Source organism: Aegilops tauschii, chromosome 1 (assembly GCF_002575655.3).
Source record: "Aegilops tauschii subsp. strangulata cultivar AL8/78 chromosome 1, Aet v6.0, whole genome shotgun sequence".
NCBI classification, from domain to species: Eukaryota; Viridiplantae; Streptophyta; class Magnoliopsida; order Poales; family Poaceae; genus Aegilops; species Aegilops tauschii.
In genome coordinates, this window is record NC_053035.3 from 506,090,575 (window position 1) to 506,107,892 (window position 17,318).

Below are 17,318 nucleotides of genomic sequence, written 5' to 3' on the forward strand. Positions count from 1 at the left end.
GATTGGATCGGACGTCCGAACAGGCCGCCGGTCGTCCGGTCGCTGGGAATCCACCAGGCCACGAAGTAGCACGAGACACACAGCCACCGGACGTCCGGAAAGAGCCGGTCGTCCAGTGACCGGTCGTCCGGTGAGGACCGGAAATCCGTTAAAAGTATTCTACTGAGGATGTACCAGATTTCCGGAGAGAAATGGACATCCGGTGACCGGTCGTCCGGAGAGGACTGGATATCCGCTATTTTCTTTCTATGAAGATGCACCAGACATCCGGAGACAGCCAGATGCCGGTCGGCTGTGAGGGGTCGAACGTCCGTAGAATTCCGGACGTCCGGTGATAACAGAGTACACTAGCTTAGGTTCACAACAGATTTTGTGCACAAAGTAGTGGAAGAACTAGAGATGAAACAGAGATGTTGTGAGAGGATACTTTGTGGGTTTTGAGCAAGTCTCACGAAATCCGATGATCCCCTCTTAATAGTGCGGGATCCTTATACTCAAGAACAAACCGAAAAAGAGCCAAAGCTATTGTCTTGTATCTCCGCTCTTGAGTGATATATATTTGTCTGTAGTCATGATCCACACACGGCCCTTGAGACTTAATCCTGAGATATACTTGATAAACATGATTAGTCCCCTATATGCATGTTGTCATCAACATCAAAATAAGATTAAGGGCGTGATTTCACTTTCAGCAGTCCATGACTTCATGGCCCGCCTTCTTGCAGAGCTGGCATCGAGGACGCGCACGGGAGGAAGAGGGACGGCGGTTGTTGTTGTTGTTGAAGCCGCCACCCCCTGCCCTGTTTTTTTAACTATATACTGCAAGGCAACAGCCTCACAGTTCTTTATTAAAAAAGAACCAGAGAAGTTACAAGGTTACAAATTACAAGTAAAAGAAACAAAGAAGATACTTACAAAGAGTAACTATGGGAGGGCAGCTATCCAGGATGTTAGGCTATTCCTATATTTACATTTGATTCTATGAGCTAAGAGAGAAATGTCATGGACAAAATTTCTCCTCCAGGATCTAAAGAGGCAGCTCATTTCTGAAGATCTTCCAATTCCTTTGAGTCCAAATATTCCATGTGGCAGTGAAGACCACCTCTGTGAAAAAAGGAAAACCAAAATCCTTCCTAGCAGATAAAGCCATCTCATAAGTAGTCTGGTTTGGTTGAAGAATCCATGAAATGCCAAGGTAATTCCAAACCCGTTGACTGAAGTTGCATGCAAAGAAAAGGTGGGCTCAGTCTTCATGACAGGCAGAATTACACATTACACAGAATCTGTCAAAAAAACCATTGCCCTGTTGTTGTAGTCGCTGCCGCCACCGGTGTTGTTGTAGCCACCATCGCTCTGGAGATTGTTGTCGCGCCCGCGCCCACTGCTGCGTTGCCCCTGGTGACCGCGCCCACGGCCGCGTCAACGGGAGGCAGAGTTGGCGCCGTGGAGGAGACTGAGGCAGGCGTCAAAGCTCAAGAGATGGCTATACAGCTCCTGAACTGTGATCGGTTCCACCCGAGCAGCAAGAGCCAAGACAACAAGGTTGTACTCCATGTCCAGCCCGGCAAGGATCTTGGACACGATCTCCGGATCAGAGAGCGCGGTGGCGATGGAAGCCACTTCATCGGTGAGGCTTTTAATTTTTCCAAGATATTCAGCCATGGTCATGTTACCTTTCTGAAGATTCGTGAGCTCGATACGGGTGTTGATCGATTGAGCTTGGCTTTGAGCAGCAAACATGGCATGGATGGCATGCCATACTTCGGCCGACGTTTGGAGCGTGTGGCGACCTGTGGAAGGATGTCGCGGGAAAGTGAACCCATCAAGTATCCTTGGAGTTGTTGTTGCTGTGCATACCAGAGGGATCTTGCAAAGTTGACCACCTGTTCTTCTTTGCCATCCTTGGTAATGGTGAGGGTGGTCGGCAGTGCCAGGCTCTTCTCGTCAAGGTGGTGCTCCCTCTGCGCGCCCTTGATCTGGGGCAACACGATAGCCTTCCATAGCAGGAAGTTTCCCCTCGTCAGCTTCTCTTGGGGTGGCGATCCGAGGAGGGAGGAGTTGGTGGAGGTGGAGGATGAGGCAAAAGCGGAGGATGAGGTGGTGGTGACCGCACCCATGGTGTTGGGCGTCATGGCGGCGGAGATGGTGGACATGTTTTCAGTCGCGGAAGGTAGCTAGATGCGATCTCTTTCTGATCTAATGACGAAGAGGCTCTGTTACCATGTAAAACAAGTTGGGAAGCGTAGAACCACCTTTCATCTGGGCCGCATTGTATTATATCGAGAGTTTGCCGTGGCTTACAAGGAAGATGAGATCGATTGAGAGAAGAGAGATCGATCTCATCGGTTACAGGGGGAATAACAGAAGAAGGGATAGAAGGATAGATTACAATTCAAACTAATCTCCTATCCCTATACAACTTATTCTAACACGGGGCTCTTTTTTCTAGGGGTCATAGCGCTTTTTTCCTTCCGAAGGTGCCAATTAAGCAACATACATCGATATAGTAGTTTGACGGTTGTTTTGAGCATCTGTTGCGAGTGTTTCGACTCCACGTCAACATTTTTTTATCCAAGTTGCATCTTGAGTAATTGCAACCATGGGAGCACACATATTGCAATTGGATTGGTTTGTTGGTTGCCACTCTGCTCTGGTTGAAGTTATTAACTTGTAGTTTGCACAACATCTCTTTTATCAGTCACATGGGAGTCTGTACATGCATCCATTTGCTAGTAAAATTTAAACTTTTGGACACCAGGCATGCACGCGTGAGAAAATACCTAATACTCCCTCTGTAAAGAAATGTACGAGTATTTAGATCACTACTTTAGTGATCTAAATGCTTTTATATCTGTTTACAGAGGCAATACAAGACATGAACACAAGTCATTATACATTTATATATAAAAAAAGATGGCCCCGGCTTCTGCATCTGGACAACGCATGCAGCCACAACAAGTCATCATGCATGAGACTCAGAGATCAAACACACGTGCATACTTATATTGGCTCTGTACTACGTAGTTGATTCCCAGTATTACATCCACTGGAGCACAAAGTAGAAATAGAAGCAAGGAGGATTTGTTTACCGGGCATGTCTTGTTGAACTGGCTTTTCCTTTATTTTGTCAAACCGTTGGTCAAAATGTTTGCGTGAGTCAATATGAGTTGTGCGCATCTCATTATGCACAGGCTAGCTGAGTGTGGATTCTTTACGGTTACATGGCCTCGATGCGACGTCAAAAGTCAATAAAACCTATGTTCATCAGAAGAAGAAAAATGATATAGCTCATATATACACCATCGATAGGTACTTGTCGTGACAAAAAAAAAACTGAAGAAGAAAAATGACAGGCGACATCAAATCATATATGTGGCCGGCCTTGCGTATGTATGATCCGGCGGTCCGATGAAGAAGAAGAAGAAGACGGCGACTTTCAATATGGAAATAAAAGAGCTGGATGGGACCCACCACGTAGAGGAGGAAGTCAGTGGCCTGGCAATGTTGATGATATAAGCAAGCACGTAGGAGTAGGCACAGAGGGAACAAGACAAGCAACCAAACCGAACCCCACTTCAATTTGTGATCGACGACCTCAGCGGGCGGCTACTTCTTCCTCTCTCTCGTCTTCTTCTCTCATCATCATCGTCGGTTCCACTCCCACCTCTCCTGCGTTTCATTTCCATTTCCATGGCGCGGTCAACTCCACGGTAGTGACTAGTGACCTGGGCGACCACATACACCCGCCATCGATCATCGCTCTGCCGTCGACCGTTCGACCGATCGTACGTGGCCATGGCGAAAACCCTGCTGCTCCTGCTGCTCTGCGCCACGATCGCCGCACGGGCGCACGCGCAGGCGCCTGCGCGGCCGGCGGAGGAGGAGACGCCGCCTGGGGCGGGCGTGAAGGTGTCGTTCCGGCCGAGCGTGGCCATCGTGGTGGGCATCTTCACCATGATCTTCTCCCTCACCTTCCTCCTCCTCATGTACGCCAAGTTCTGCCACCCCGCCAACACGCCACTCCTCCCCGCCACCACCGCCAGCCCGTCCCGCCCACCTGCAACAACGGCAGAGGCCGCGGCGGCCTTGGAGGAGGCGGGCGCCGGCGTGGGCAAGGCGGTGATCGAGTCGCTGCCCTTCTTCCGGTTCGCGGCGCTGCGCGGGGCGCGGCAGGGGCTGGAGTGCGCCGTGTGCCTGGCCCGCTTCGACGACGCCGACCTGCTCCGCCTGCTCCCGCGCTGCCGCCACGCCTTCCACCTCGACTGCGTCGACCGCTGGCTGCACTCCAGCGCCAGCTGCCCGCTCTGCCGCGCCCGCGTCCACCCCGACGACGCCGACCTCGGCCTCAAGTACGCCGCCGCCAGCGCGCGATTCGTCTTCGGCGCAGCAGGCGACGACGCTACTGTCGGTGCGGCAGTGCCGTCGTCAGCAGGGTCCGGCCGCGACCTCCTCGCCGGCATCTTTGTCGAGCGCGTGCCGTCGGCGCGCTTCGGTGATGATGATGCCGGTGCTGCCGATGATTCTTGTAACAAGGTGGAGCTGGACCGGCACCGGCACCGCATCGTGGTGTCTGACAGCGTGTTCAAGAGCCGGTGGAGCGACCTCAACTCGGCGGACCTCATCGCGCTGGACACCGAGATGCTGCGCTCCGTCTCCAGCGGCCGCTTCCCCTACCCGTACCCCTACCCCGACGACGACATTATCTTCGTGGGAGACGAGCACGACGAGGAGGAGCAACCTCGAAAGCCGGGCCGAGACGATGACGACGGCGCCCGCATGTCCATTGAGATTGAGAAGAAGCGGCTGCTGGACGTGGAGGTGGGGAGCGGCAGCAAGACAGGGCCCAGCCTGGGAGGGTGCGGCGGGTCGGAGGCGGTGGAGCCATCGTCGGTGCGCGCGGCGTCGAGGCTGGTGTCGTCGGGCGTGCGGTCCATGTCGGAGATCGTGCGGCTGCCTCGGGTGGCGGTAAGGGCGACGGAGGAGGAGGAGAGGGCGCGGCACCGGTGGGTGCCCATCGCGCGGCGGACGGCGCGGTGGTTCGCGGCCAGGAGCAGGGAGGAGGACGTCAACGCCGCCGACCGCCTCCGCCTCCGTGTGTAATAATGTAATAATGTGAAGAAGAGAAACTACGGCGGGCGCTGTCAATCAATCAGTGAGTCAGTCAACGGTTAAATCAATCCGGTGCTCAAGGAAGGCAAGCAGATGACAAAAATGTTTTGAGAGACAAGTCCTTGCTTTGACGACGAGAAGAAGATGGTGATCTGATGTTGCACATGTATGCGTGTATTGTTGTATGTATGTAGGAGTACGATACAATTGTGCATAGGCTAGGTAGCTAGCACACATGCATGGAATTACTAGCCAATTATTATACTGAAATGCCACAAAAATTTACTAGCCAATTATTGTTGTATGTATGTACTACAATACAATTGTGCATACTGTAATGATTTTAATCTGACAGCAAAATCATGTGAGGAGCCAATTATGCAATAATTGGTAGCCAGGTCTAACTGCTCCTGCTACATGTTACATACATACATACATACATAAACGTAGGTATATTATTTGGATGCACCTCTCACCTCTGAGCCATGACATGACTATGAGAAATAGTATATTAGACCGGCCAACATGTGAGTCTGGCTGAGAATTAGCATGCCTGCATGTGGTTGGCTGCTAGAGTTAGCATGTAGTATGTGTGTATGCACAAACAGCAAGATTACAAATAGGGACTAGTTAATTGCAATGCTTGAGGATCAAATAATTCAACTTGGTTATTCAAACAAAATACTAATCAGCTTGCTCAACCACCGTTGCAGTTGGAGCTTGATCAATGGCTGCCTGGAGCTGGAGCTGGAGCTGGACATGAATAATAATGCGTTCATGCATCAGATATTACTAGATAGATAGATATGCTGACAAGACAGATAGAATATACTACATCTCCTTCCCGGCCGCCACATTACATACATAGGTATATATTTATACATCCGTGTGTACTTGAATTGGATTGCATAATGGTGATGAGGTCAACCAAACCAAACCAAACCAAACCAAACCAATGTGGTTGTATGTATGTATGTATATGCAAATATATCTATCTAGATACAAGAAAGAAAGAAAGAAAGAATCCATCCATCCATATATGTAGCACAAGACAAAACTAAAGAAAGGCTAGTTGCAAGCCTGCGTTGAGACATCAAACCAAACATCATCTTTGCTTTGAATTACTGCCTACCCAGTTGTAGTGAGGTCAGCGATACCTACTAGGTTGAAGCAAACGGAATAATAATAAATCTAAAATGTCACTAGCCAACTAGACGTAGCACACAACTGCTCTCTTCTACTCTCTCTCTCTCTTTTATATTTGTGTGTGTAAAATAAATAAATAAATAGTCCCAAGAGAGTAGCTGTCAGTCAGTCGTCGACGTATGACAATTTATATTAGTGTTTGTATTTATAATTTACTATAAACCCTAAAACAAACACAAGAGCATACTGTACATACCCAGTTTCAGTTTGTCATGACGAACGCCCAACAGAGAGAAACAGCGAGCATCAGCACTGTAAAATTTACGGAAATATAACAGCGTTCAGATCACACTTCTTTACGGAGGGAGTACTAGCCAGCCTGGCTCGTATCCTTTGCAATCTAATTCTTCTTATAATCTAATTCTTGGCACAAGAGAGCAAGAGTCAAACTCAAACTCAAACTAGTTACTAGTACAACTTGTCAATCAAAAGGATACGTAATAGTCTAGTCTTAGATACATCATCATCATCGTTACCTGCTCCAGCCGAGCCCCCTACTTTTAACTATTCACACCGGCCCAATTACTAACTGCTTGCTGATAAATAGTACTGTAGTATACTCAACTGAATCACTAATCTAAACGCTCTTATATTAATTTACAGAGGGAGTAGTTTGCATCTACTCCGATTCTTCTGGATAATCATAATAATAAAGCTATGCAATCAGCTAAGCCATTATCCGCTCCACGCCTCCTACTAAACCCTAAACACACAGCAGCACCCACATTCTGCTTTATCATCTTCAATAGTGGCTAGCTACCTATATTTACATCCCAAAAGCAGCAGCAGCCAGCCAAGCTGCATTTCAAGTGGATCATCCATCACGAGAGGAGACTCAATTCCCGCTCCCAGCCAACCCCATGACGCTTCTCCAACTATCTCCCCCGCGCCAAGCTGCATTCCAAAGGCAGTCGTCAGCTTCCAAAATGGCAAGGACAAGTCAACTATCCACTATAAACAAAAAACTCTTAAGTCAGACACATTACCATTGGCTGGTTTCTCAATCCAGGGACCGTTCATGATGTTCAAGATGCTGCACGCGTCGCTATATTCCAAATCAGGCAGCAACTTGGGCGTCAGCAGGAAGCACCTACACACACAGCAGCACCCACATTCGATGAACCATACCGACCCACCAGGTTTACAAGGAAAGCAAGCACACCCCAGCAGATCCAAGGTCGGTCAAACTGTTTGTTGCGCAAGACTTACTGTGGTGTGTTGAGTTGGCTCGCCGCCCTCACAAGCTGCTGGAACATCTTCCTCTCGTTTACAGGATCCATTCCTGCATGCATGTTTTTTGGGGGTGAACAAGTAAGCCACTGCATCCTTCATTCATTCCTGCAGGTCTAACAATGTTGACTAGCACTGCACATGGTAAAACAAAAGTCTGCTTGCCTTGGTTTATCTCATCAACAACCCGAAATGGGCAGTTGGTGAGGTCTTGGAGCGATACAAGATACAGGATCGTGGAAACTGACCGCTCCTACAAACAAATCACATGAAAATAAATAGCAACTATAACAACACACACCAGAGATAGGTGCAAACACAATACACATCTGAGACAGACAGCGTTTATCCATACCCCTCCAGATTGGTGATGAGCACTTAGCACCTGCAGCTCACCAGTTTGCCTGACCAAAATAACAATCACAGTAAATTTTACAATCCTATTAAAACCATGCAAATAAAGAGTATTCTTCTCTGAAACAACACTTGATAGATTGCCGATATGCTAGACCAACTAGATGTTAATAACAGTATAACAGATAAACAGCTCATGATGGAAGTGCATGCAAGGACCACGCATCAACTTGGCCAGAGCTCCTCAGGTTAGGAACTAGAGAGTCAAGAACGGGCGGGAAAGAAGAAATAGGCTGTAAAAAAGTACATGATACATTATCGATTTCAACAGGTTATTTCTCATAATAAATACTACCTCCGTCCCAAAATTCTTGTCTTAGATTTGTCTAAATACGGATGTATCAAGTCACCTTTTAGTATTAGGTACATCCATATCTAGACAAACTTAAGACAAGAATTTTGGGACGGAGGGAGTAAAACTCAAGACTGCCTATCACAGGATTATGGTTAAACACATCCTAGAATACAATCAGCTATTTGCAATAAAAAACGCCCAGTAATCATGCAGTACAACTAATCATGGCTACCCCATCCCACTACAGGTTTAAGTAAACTGATGACATAAGAACTAACTGGTGTGGTTGCTATCAGGCATCAAGAAACAGTGCAATTTTGAGCAAAGTGCAGCGGTGGACCTTATTCTTTGCCCAATTGCAATAAATAATAAAATAGCACGCTCAATGGGAAAAGAAACTTACCTAAACTTCACCTTTATAAGAATACCGTATTGACTAAAATCGAGACCATGCTCATCTGCCAGGAAAGGAAATTTTGATACAGCACTTAGTGTTACACAAAAGTGTACAAACAACGACATAAAACAGATCAGACATACATACCAAGTGAAACTTCTCCAGCAACAGCCATTTCTTGGAAGTTGCGACTAAAGGTGTCATTTATTTTTAAAACAAGACTTCTGAGAGTTGGAAGCCATTTACCCTACAAAATCAGCAAAGTCAAGTCAGGTCAGGACTTGGCAGTGACAAGATCGCAAAAGGTTGAGAAGTGACGGCAATATAGGTCATCAGATGAAATGTTCAAACCTTTGTAGTTTCTATTTCAGAGCAGCACCTCTCACATTCTGCTTTATCATCTTCCAGTTTTGTTGATATTGATTCAATCTACACAATGGAGATAAGCAATGTCTCTGTCAGCAATAATCCATGTATAAGTAGGCAAGAAGCAGACTGATGAGCAGCTCAAAGGAACATATTATAATCTGGCACATGAAGAGATTTTCTTTGGCGTGAATCTATCGGCTCAAACTCTGAATCTATCAGATCGTACTGATACAAGGTTCCAATCTACCTTTATCTATGCTGCTACCTCTGTCCCTAAATATAAGACATTTTTTGCAGTTCAAATTTAACTGCAAAAACGTCTTATATTCAGGGACAGAGGTAGTACTATATTAGGACAAGGATAGCAACTGACAAATATGTAGATTCCGTAGGGAGATCTTTCTTTCCTGCAGTCAAATAGTGGCACATTCTGCCTACAAAGGAAATTATTCCTTCAAGGGAACATCGCTCTAGCATGAGCAACCTCCACAAGCTATAATTCTCCTGTCATAACCCCACCATTGATTCCCTCAGTTACGCTCTAGAGCAAGTTTCAAGAAACTCTGCTAACGATAACCAAAAACAATGAAAAAGAAATACTCCCTGCTGAACAAAAGTAAAAGGCAAGTATGCACTCATCGGTAGGTAGATTTGTTGTACCTCACGTTGCCGGTTTTGATACTCCTGCAAAACGTTTTGGTTGAGGAATAGCATAGAATTTGCTTCTGATTCAGTATCTTGTATTGCAAGTTCCAATTCCTCTATGGTGGTCGGCATCTGCAACCATCAAAAAATGGGGGTTAAGTGCATATGTATACAGCTAAGACAACAAGTTGTTTATCTGGTCCAAGAAAACACCAGCACATAGGATATTGCAGATTCCAAGAATGAACAGAAAAACTGGATGAGCTAGACCGGAAAACAGCATAACCAATCCAAACACGTGAACAGCAATACATCAGATAACTCTTCACAAGCACACAGAATGAGGATTTGTAGAGGGGGAGCATTCTAAGGAACTATGATCAAATGAACTTTCTTTCATTATAAGAAAAGAGCAACGCTCTGGGTGAATGGGTCGGAAGCTGAGAGGCTATTGGCCCATTACCCTATTGTGAAGTATCGGGTATCACAGTAAGATTCAAAGAGAGTTCTGACCATTCTCTCTCAGGAAGCACAAAATCCAAAAGAAAAGGTACTTCAAATAACTGACAAAATACACACTCCATTGGTTGAAGTCTTCAAGGGTGTTCGCACTTGGTGTTTCTACTGCACTTTTTAACCTTGTTGTGACACTTTTGATGCTTTTAATATAGGTAGAGAGATTTCTACCTCTTGCATCAAAAAGTTTATACCTCCTAACTCACTAGGCGCCATAGTTGTGATAAAAAATGAAACTACAACAAACATAGATACTACAATTTTGTTCTGTTCTGTTCCCAAATGTCTCATTTGCATCATTTATACATTTGAGTACTTATATGTTGAACTTTTACTGCAAAAAAATTGAAATACTACAATAACTTTTTAGCAGAGTTTATTAAAATTAGTTCAGGGTATACCTTCTCAAACTCTTTTGCAAGGTTGTCCGTGATCATAGATACTGACTCTGCATGCTGTTTTGCCTTAAGCACCAGCTGCTTATGCTCTTGAGTGATTCTTTTACCTGATGGTAAAATTTACAAAACTGCCATTATGAAACAGTAAGGTACCATATGCTAAACTATTCGTCAATCAATGTCGAGGAATATCAACTATTCAGCTGAGATCTATTTTGATCAGCAAGCAGTGCAGCAGCAACACATTGCATTGGGCAGTAACACACAAAATCATGCTGAAAATTAAAATAATAACTCAATATAAATTATTCACTGATATTTTGTAACACAACCTTACAAAACAATGAATATGCAGCATGGATTGCATGGTGTGTATTACATAAAACTTGTGTCTGGAAACTGTAGACCCAAAGATATCATAGCATGGCAAAATCTTAACGCACAAAGGGAAGAAAGAACAGCTTAGTCACTCTACCCATTAATACTGTGTCGACTACCAACAAACAATTATTTCAATATGCTTGTTAAAAAAAAGATACGCAACTGATTGTGGGCTTGTGGCAACAACTCACAGTTTTCATAGTCTCTGGAAGCACTAAGAACATCCTTTTCGTGTTTCTTCACATCCTTTTCCATCTCCCATATCTATGAGATGAAAACAACAGTCAAAGAGAAAACACACACAGAAGTTGGATATCCAAAACTTCTAATATTTCCATTTAATGATGCCAGGCCAAATAATTCTATGTCACGAGAATGTTTAGAGACATGGATCAACATAAATATAAGCATCTATCTATTGTTGTTGAATGAGCTCTTCATTTTCCTATGCCATTATTTATGGTTTGTGCACTGTTGATGGAAGTAACACCAAACTACTAGCACGAACCATTGTCTTACAGAAACAATTTGTAAGGACATCCGATCTAAGAACTTCAATTTTGCAGATGTAACTGCTTAATGAGCATACCTTTGTATCAAGCTCAATAGAAGCCATGTTCTTTTCTGTATAACTCCATTTGAGAGCAACAGCTTCACCAAGTAAATTCTGAGAGGATGAAAATCAAGTTGACGTAAGAACATAGTCTTTGATGATGATAAAGATAAATGAAATATCGGTAGCTAGCTTAGGAGGTGCTAACCTTGAGTTTTAGCAATGCTCGAAATCGATCATCATTTAACTTAGCTAGCTTATCAGTAAGCTTTCTTGTGCTGGATTCCACATCTTCCTCTTTTGATATGTCCTCCAGAGTTCTTCTTTTCAAATCTAGATAGAAGAACAACATATTATACAAGCTACATGCAGAAGAACAGAGAAAAGAATACCATACCGATACGCCTTTGTATGTCCTCTCGCTTCTTCTTTTCAAGCCTCACCCTGTCAGCAATTGCTTCCTGATAACATGACAACCAAAAGATAACCATTATCAGAAACAACTGGGATATAGTTTAATATAATTTATTGAATGACATTAAAATATTTGAAACCTTTTTCTTGCGGAATTCTGCCTCTTCATCTTCTAATTTTCTCTGCTCTTTCTGGAGCTCTTTTAAGGCTTCCTCCATGCCCTCAACATTTCTTGTATGTTCATCCTTCTCAGATCGAAGCATTTCAATGTCACTAACATTCACGTCTGCAAGAAAAGCGGACAAGCATTAGGCATAGGTTAACCATATAATCGAATAACTTATCAAGGCTGAGATCATAACACATACCACACATGAAGAGGCGCGACGGGTAGATTGAATCTACATTTGCTGACAAATGGCCACCATATCTTGATCTGGTCCATCGATAATGGTTACGTGGAGTCCAAAGGTCATTAATACCTAACTTTACCACATCATCTGCGCTTTGATCCGCTTGATTTGTACCTATATACTGCATGGACATAAAAAAGAAGCAAATTCTTTAAAGTCATAACCACTGCAACTTGGTGCAGATTCATGAACCGGATATAAGCAGTGTTATACCGATTGATCCACTGAAGCCTGAGTAATCAAAACATTTTTTACAGCAGGAGGAGCATCAAATTCTTGATCAAGTCTTGATGTGATCCCAAGTTGCTTCATCTGCCAAAATGAAATTAACAGACACTGAAATTTTAACCCCTTGATTTTATTTTTGCTGAGCACATTTTAACTGGGCACAACAATAAAGAAAGATCCAATGTTGATTAAGTCAAAGACGATTACTTTACTATGATGTCCTCACATTTAGTGTGTACCTAAGATGAGAGATGACAATTTGTGTGGTGAAGTGAATTGTTCATGCATAAACAATTAGAGAAGAGGGTGAAAGTAATGGAAGAAAGAAACAAAGATTTCAAGCATTGTAAAACACGTTGTAACACGCACAAAGATTTCAAAACAAAATAGCGCTCATAAAACAAACAGGAGAGAAACAATAAGTATCAAACATCGATGCCCTAAAATGCTAATTTTGATTGGCATATAGGTGCTGACCTCTGGGGTAATGTTCAATGGCTCACACATGATGCTATTGCCCCCTGTGTAGTTGAGAATAGGAGTACCATATTGCTTCAGTTGTCTAACCAAGAGGTCACGGTCGGAAGCATTCTGTGTAATGAATGACTGGCACACACAACGAAATGGCAATTAATTTGTTGCAGATAAAATGTTTTCACATGGAAATCAATAAGATAATTGACAAGATTTGCAAAAGAAATACAGACAGTAAGCAAAGGAATAATATCTAAAAAAAGTTTGCAGGCATGTCATCTTATTGGACACTAATCATCTTCAGTAACTGGACAATCAGTCTACACTGCATATTAATCATTCACAGGACATGTGCACAACGGCAGAAACCTGCACCGGCTCGATCAAAGGCTCCTTGCTTTATACTACCTCCAGTTCATAGTATATGCCCAGCATGACTACCTAGGAGGCACAAAATGCAAGTATAGGATAGGACTCTTCTGAGTCCTGTCAAGTATTACTTCAATTTTGTGCCTCCTAGGTATGCTAGCCGAACATATTATGAATTGAGAGGTATATTCAGTCGAAATGCTAAGGTAAAGGAAAACAATAAGTAGCAAGCACACCAGGATTTAGCAACTGAACATGAAAAATTATCGTAGCATTAGTACCCTCCATATATAGTTCGGAACATGGCTTTCCAAGTAACCAGCGTGAGTTTTACTCTGAACATTGACCTGAAATCAGTCAAAGGAAGTATCATCATAAGAATCTTGGATGCAGAGAAGGCAGCAGTTGGTAGGCATACAACCAACTAAACAAACCTCAAGGAGAACAGGCCCATAAACTTCTCCCCTGAACATATTTTTGTTGTTCTGGACCCAAGAGTATGCTTCATTGATTCTTTCAGCACCAGCTCTTTGCAATGCTTGGAGTAGCTTATTGTTCTTACTTTCCATCTGCATCAGCCTGTAGTGAACGTGCATTAGTTATGTCACTGATAGTGTAGATGGTAGTTGATAAGCTGGATGGATACCTGTCAGAACACTTCCTAAGATTTTCTCTCTCTTGTGATAACTGCCACTCCTTCTCTTTCCGTCTTTGTTTCAGATCGTTTATGCCACAAATTTTATGTCCAATATCATTTGTTAGTTGTGTCTGCAAAAAAAAAAATTAACTTAGCCACAGGCGTAGATACCATACCATTGCTCATGAACTAGATACTATGGTTATGGGGAACCAGTTGGTTATGGGATACCAGTTGGTTATAGGTGCCAACAGAGCTGTACAGATGGAAACATGGAAAGCAAAAGATCGTGGAAACTAAAGTGACAAAACTAACCATTTCATCTCTAGGTGGTTCATATGGTTGTAGATCTTGAAATTCCCTTTCAGCAGCAGCAAGACCTTCCTTAGCCTTTGAGATCTTTTGTTGCAGATTCTTTTCATGCCTTTTCAGATGTTCTATGTCATCAAGCGTGGTTTTCAATCGTGCACTCTGATACAACGAAATGTGTCAAGGATTGACAACAGACCAAACTGCACACAGGAGCTGATTTGAGCGCGTGGAGGGGGGTAAGGGGAGTACCCACCAGCTGAATCTCGTCGTCTGTAACTTCCCGACGTTTGTTTGTGTTTTGATTTATTTGGTTGGTTATCTTCTTCATACTTGAAGTAATTGTCGTTTTCTCTTTCTTGAGCCCTCTACATAAACAGGGTAAAGAAAGATGTGTATTCCATTAGAAATTGGAACCTCAATCTTAGGAATCTCAAGAAGACACAGAAGGTTACTTCGTGAAATAGGAACATTACTGAACCAGAAATACGATGTGAAAATTAAGCATTATGCTATATATCACCCATGTAACCAGAAATTGAGTTCCAGTTAAGTTTTTTTTCTGTACGAACGAATATTATTTCAGAAGTGTTAAAAGAATACTAGTTCAAAAGTGACAGATCAACAAAACAGTGTGCATTCGAATTAAAAAGGTCTTGCAAACACTGAAGCAAATACTACTAGGGACTTCCAGAAACATGTATAAAGCGATTTGGCAAGTGAAGAAATTTAGTACATGAGTTGTATCCTATTGGCTGTGGTACATACTCGATAGGGGCTTTTGCATCTTGCCAGATCTTGGCTGCATCATCCATTTTCTTCTTGAAAATTTTCTCCTCCTCCTGTACCTTCTGGAATTGCTCCTTCTTGGCGTCGTATTTGAGCCAGGGCAACTTCTTCTTCATTAGCTCAGCCTATGGCAAAATCAACCAACAAACGGTATTATAAGAATGTCATGGGAAATTAAATTGCTATATCGATAGCATTCATCACAGAGAAACAATGCAACGGACCTTCTTGAGGAGCTTATCTCTTTGGCGGACACGTTGGACATCTTTTTCTTGTTCGGCGTTGAGGGCCTTGAGGTTGTTCAAGGTCTGCTCCTTTTGCTTTACAGCCTGAAATTGGACACAAGCTCGGTGGTCAATCAATTGGCTGGTATAGTGGTGTGTAAGAGACCGTCTGTATGAACGAAGCCAGAGAAGCTTGAGATGTTGAGGAAAACATAGAAGACTGATGTTTACCACTTGAAGATTCCTGAGCTCCTTGCTCCATTCTATAAGCTGGCGATGCTGAACAGGTAAATTGGGATCGCCCACGGCCTTCTCTGTCTCTTCTAGCAGCTGGATGGGGGTGAGCTTTGCGAACTCGCACACACGATCTTGGGGCAAGAACTAAATCGAGAGAAACCGTCATCAGGTATAGCTATGCAGTCGCCTACTCCATCCATGAAGAAAAGGGGGATGATACACAGACCTGAGTGAGGTTGTTGATTTGGATGTTGAACTTGTTGATGACGTCGATGATGTCCTTCTTGGGGACGGTGGCGCCTGCAGGAAGGGAAACGGAGGAATGGATCTCTAATTCTCTGTATATTGTGTTGAGCAAACAGCAACAATAGTAGTAATAGAGGGAATCTAATTCTTGCAACATTATTACTCCTACAAGATAATGGATGAATCTTTAATTCTCTATCTATATATGGTGTTGAGCAAGCAGCAACAAAAGGGGATCTCTACTGGAAGGGGATAGATAGATAGATAGATAGATAGATAGATAGATAGGGTTTGTACCGTCGAGGAGCCACTCGGACTTGTTGTTGGTGTCGATCTTGCGGGTGATGCCGATGTCGCGGCCCTGGTCCTGGGAGCGGAGTGAGAGGCGGACGTGGCCGGACTCCTCGCCGCGCTTGACGAAGGCCCTGACGCTGGCGGCCCGGCCGAGGATGGCGGGGTCGGCGGCGAGGGCGAGGGCGATGGCGCAGACGAGGGAGCTCTTGCCGGAGCCGTTGGGGCCGACGACGAGGTTGAGGCGCGGGCCGGGGCGGCAGACGAGGCGGTCGTAGGTCATGAAGTTGCACAGCTCGATCTCCACGATGTTGCCCGGCACGTAGTCGTCGTCGCCCCGCTGATGGGGCGCGCCGGCGGCGGAGGTGGAGGGCTCGAGCTTGGGGCGCTTGGCGGCCCGGGCGGGCGCCATCGCCGGCGGGTCGGCGGCCGGAGGGGAATGGCTGGCTTAGCTAGGGCTTTTTTGGGGTTTGGGCTCTCCTTGTTGGGCGGGACGGGGTGGGGAATTTGGGAGTGCGGCGCAATCGCCTCAAATATAAAAGCAACGTTTTCGTTTTTGGCCCACGAATATAAAAGCAACTCCAACAATAGAGTAATTTGCCTCAAAAAAAAACAATCGAGTAATTAACAAAAATTACTTAAAATAAGCATTGATTCGAGTTAAATCAAATACTTGCTTCCTCACAACTAGTAGATATTTGTTTTACTTTCATGCTGCCAAATACCATTTTTGTAAAGTATTTTTTTTCCTTTGGCCAAATCTTCAGATGGAACTTAGGGCTTGTACAATGAATGGTGTTATCTTAATGATGCCACGTAGGATGAGCCGAAAAAGAATGACATGAAAAAAGATCCTTAGCATCTCTTAGCTAAGAGATGATCTCTTATGACCCACAAGCGAATGCAGCTATGTGGAAGAACTCCTCGCCTCAGGACTTCGCCAACGAGCCTCTGGCACCTCTACAACACAATAACCCAAATCCTCCAGAGGTTTTTTCTAACCCAATTTTGCCACCGCCAAGGCCTCCAGTCAACCTCATCCTCCCCCTCTCCATCTTCCATGGTATATATCACTCATCTTCATATTCTTGTGAATGGCTAGCCACCCCATGGCACCTCCACAACATGAAAACTATAAGTTGGGGCTACCCATATTGTGTTACAATTGACATCT

The 17,318-nt window shown here is 44.4% G+C and overlaps 3 protein-coding genes across 3 annotated transcripts; 1 reads left to right on the forward strand and 2 right to left on the reverse strand.

Annotated features, from left to right (window-relative positions):
* Positions 1-1,419: 1,419 nt before the first annotated feature.
* Positions 1,420-2,132, reverse strand: LOC141039227 (uncharacterized). Its single transcript, XM_073506566.1, has 2 exons — positions 1,791-2,132; positions 1,420-1,677 (listed from the first exon to the last, which is right to left on the reverse strand). Exons 1-2 carry the CDS (start codon positions 2,130-2,132, stop codon positions 1,420-1,422), a joined length of 600 nt encoding a protein of 199 aa, XP_073362667.1.
* Positions 2,133-3,567: 1,435 nt separating this feature from the next.
* LOC109754665 (putative RING-H2 finger protein ATL12) lies at positions 3,568-5,417 on the forward strand. The gene has a single exon (XM_020313577.3). The coding sequence runs from the start codon at positions 3,796-3,798 to the stop codon at positions 5,098-5,100; it is 1,305 nt and encodes a 434-aa protein (XP_020169166.1). The 5' UTR covers positions 3,568-3,795; the 3' UTR covers positions 5,101-5,417.
* Positions 5,418-6,705: 1,288 nt separating this feature from the next.
* Positions 6,706-16,664, reverse strand: LOC109754654 (structural maintenance of chromosomes protein 5). Its single transcript, XM_020313569.4, has 28 exons — positions 16,151-16,664; positions 15,834-15,907; positions 15,602-15,751; positions 15,371-15,475; positions 15,126-15,271; positions 14,614-14,725; positions 14,364-14,519; positions 14,058-14,179; positions 13,846-13,990; positions 13,693-13,758; positions 13,046-13,174; positions 12,554-12,652; positions 12,296-12,461; positions 12,068-12,213; positions 11,911-11,974; positions 11,722-11,846; positions 11,550-11,627; positions 11,152-11,224; positions 10,583-10,686; positions 9,681-9,797; positions 9,003-9,080; positions 8,799-8,898; positions 8,658-8,712; positions 7,901-7,949; positions 7,711-7,798; positions 7,525-7,597; positions 7,302-7,405; positions 6,706-7,209 (listed from the first exon to the last, which is right to left on the reverse strand). Exons 1-28 carry the CDS (start codon positions 16,554-16,556, stop codon positions 7,151-7,153), a joined length of 3,189 nt encoding a protein of 1,062 aa, XP_020169158.1. The 5' UTR covers positions 16,557-16,664; the 3' UTR covers positions 6,706-7,150.
* Positions 16,665-17,318: the final 654 nt, after the last annotated feature.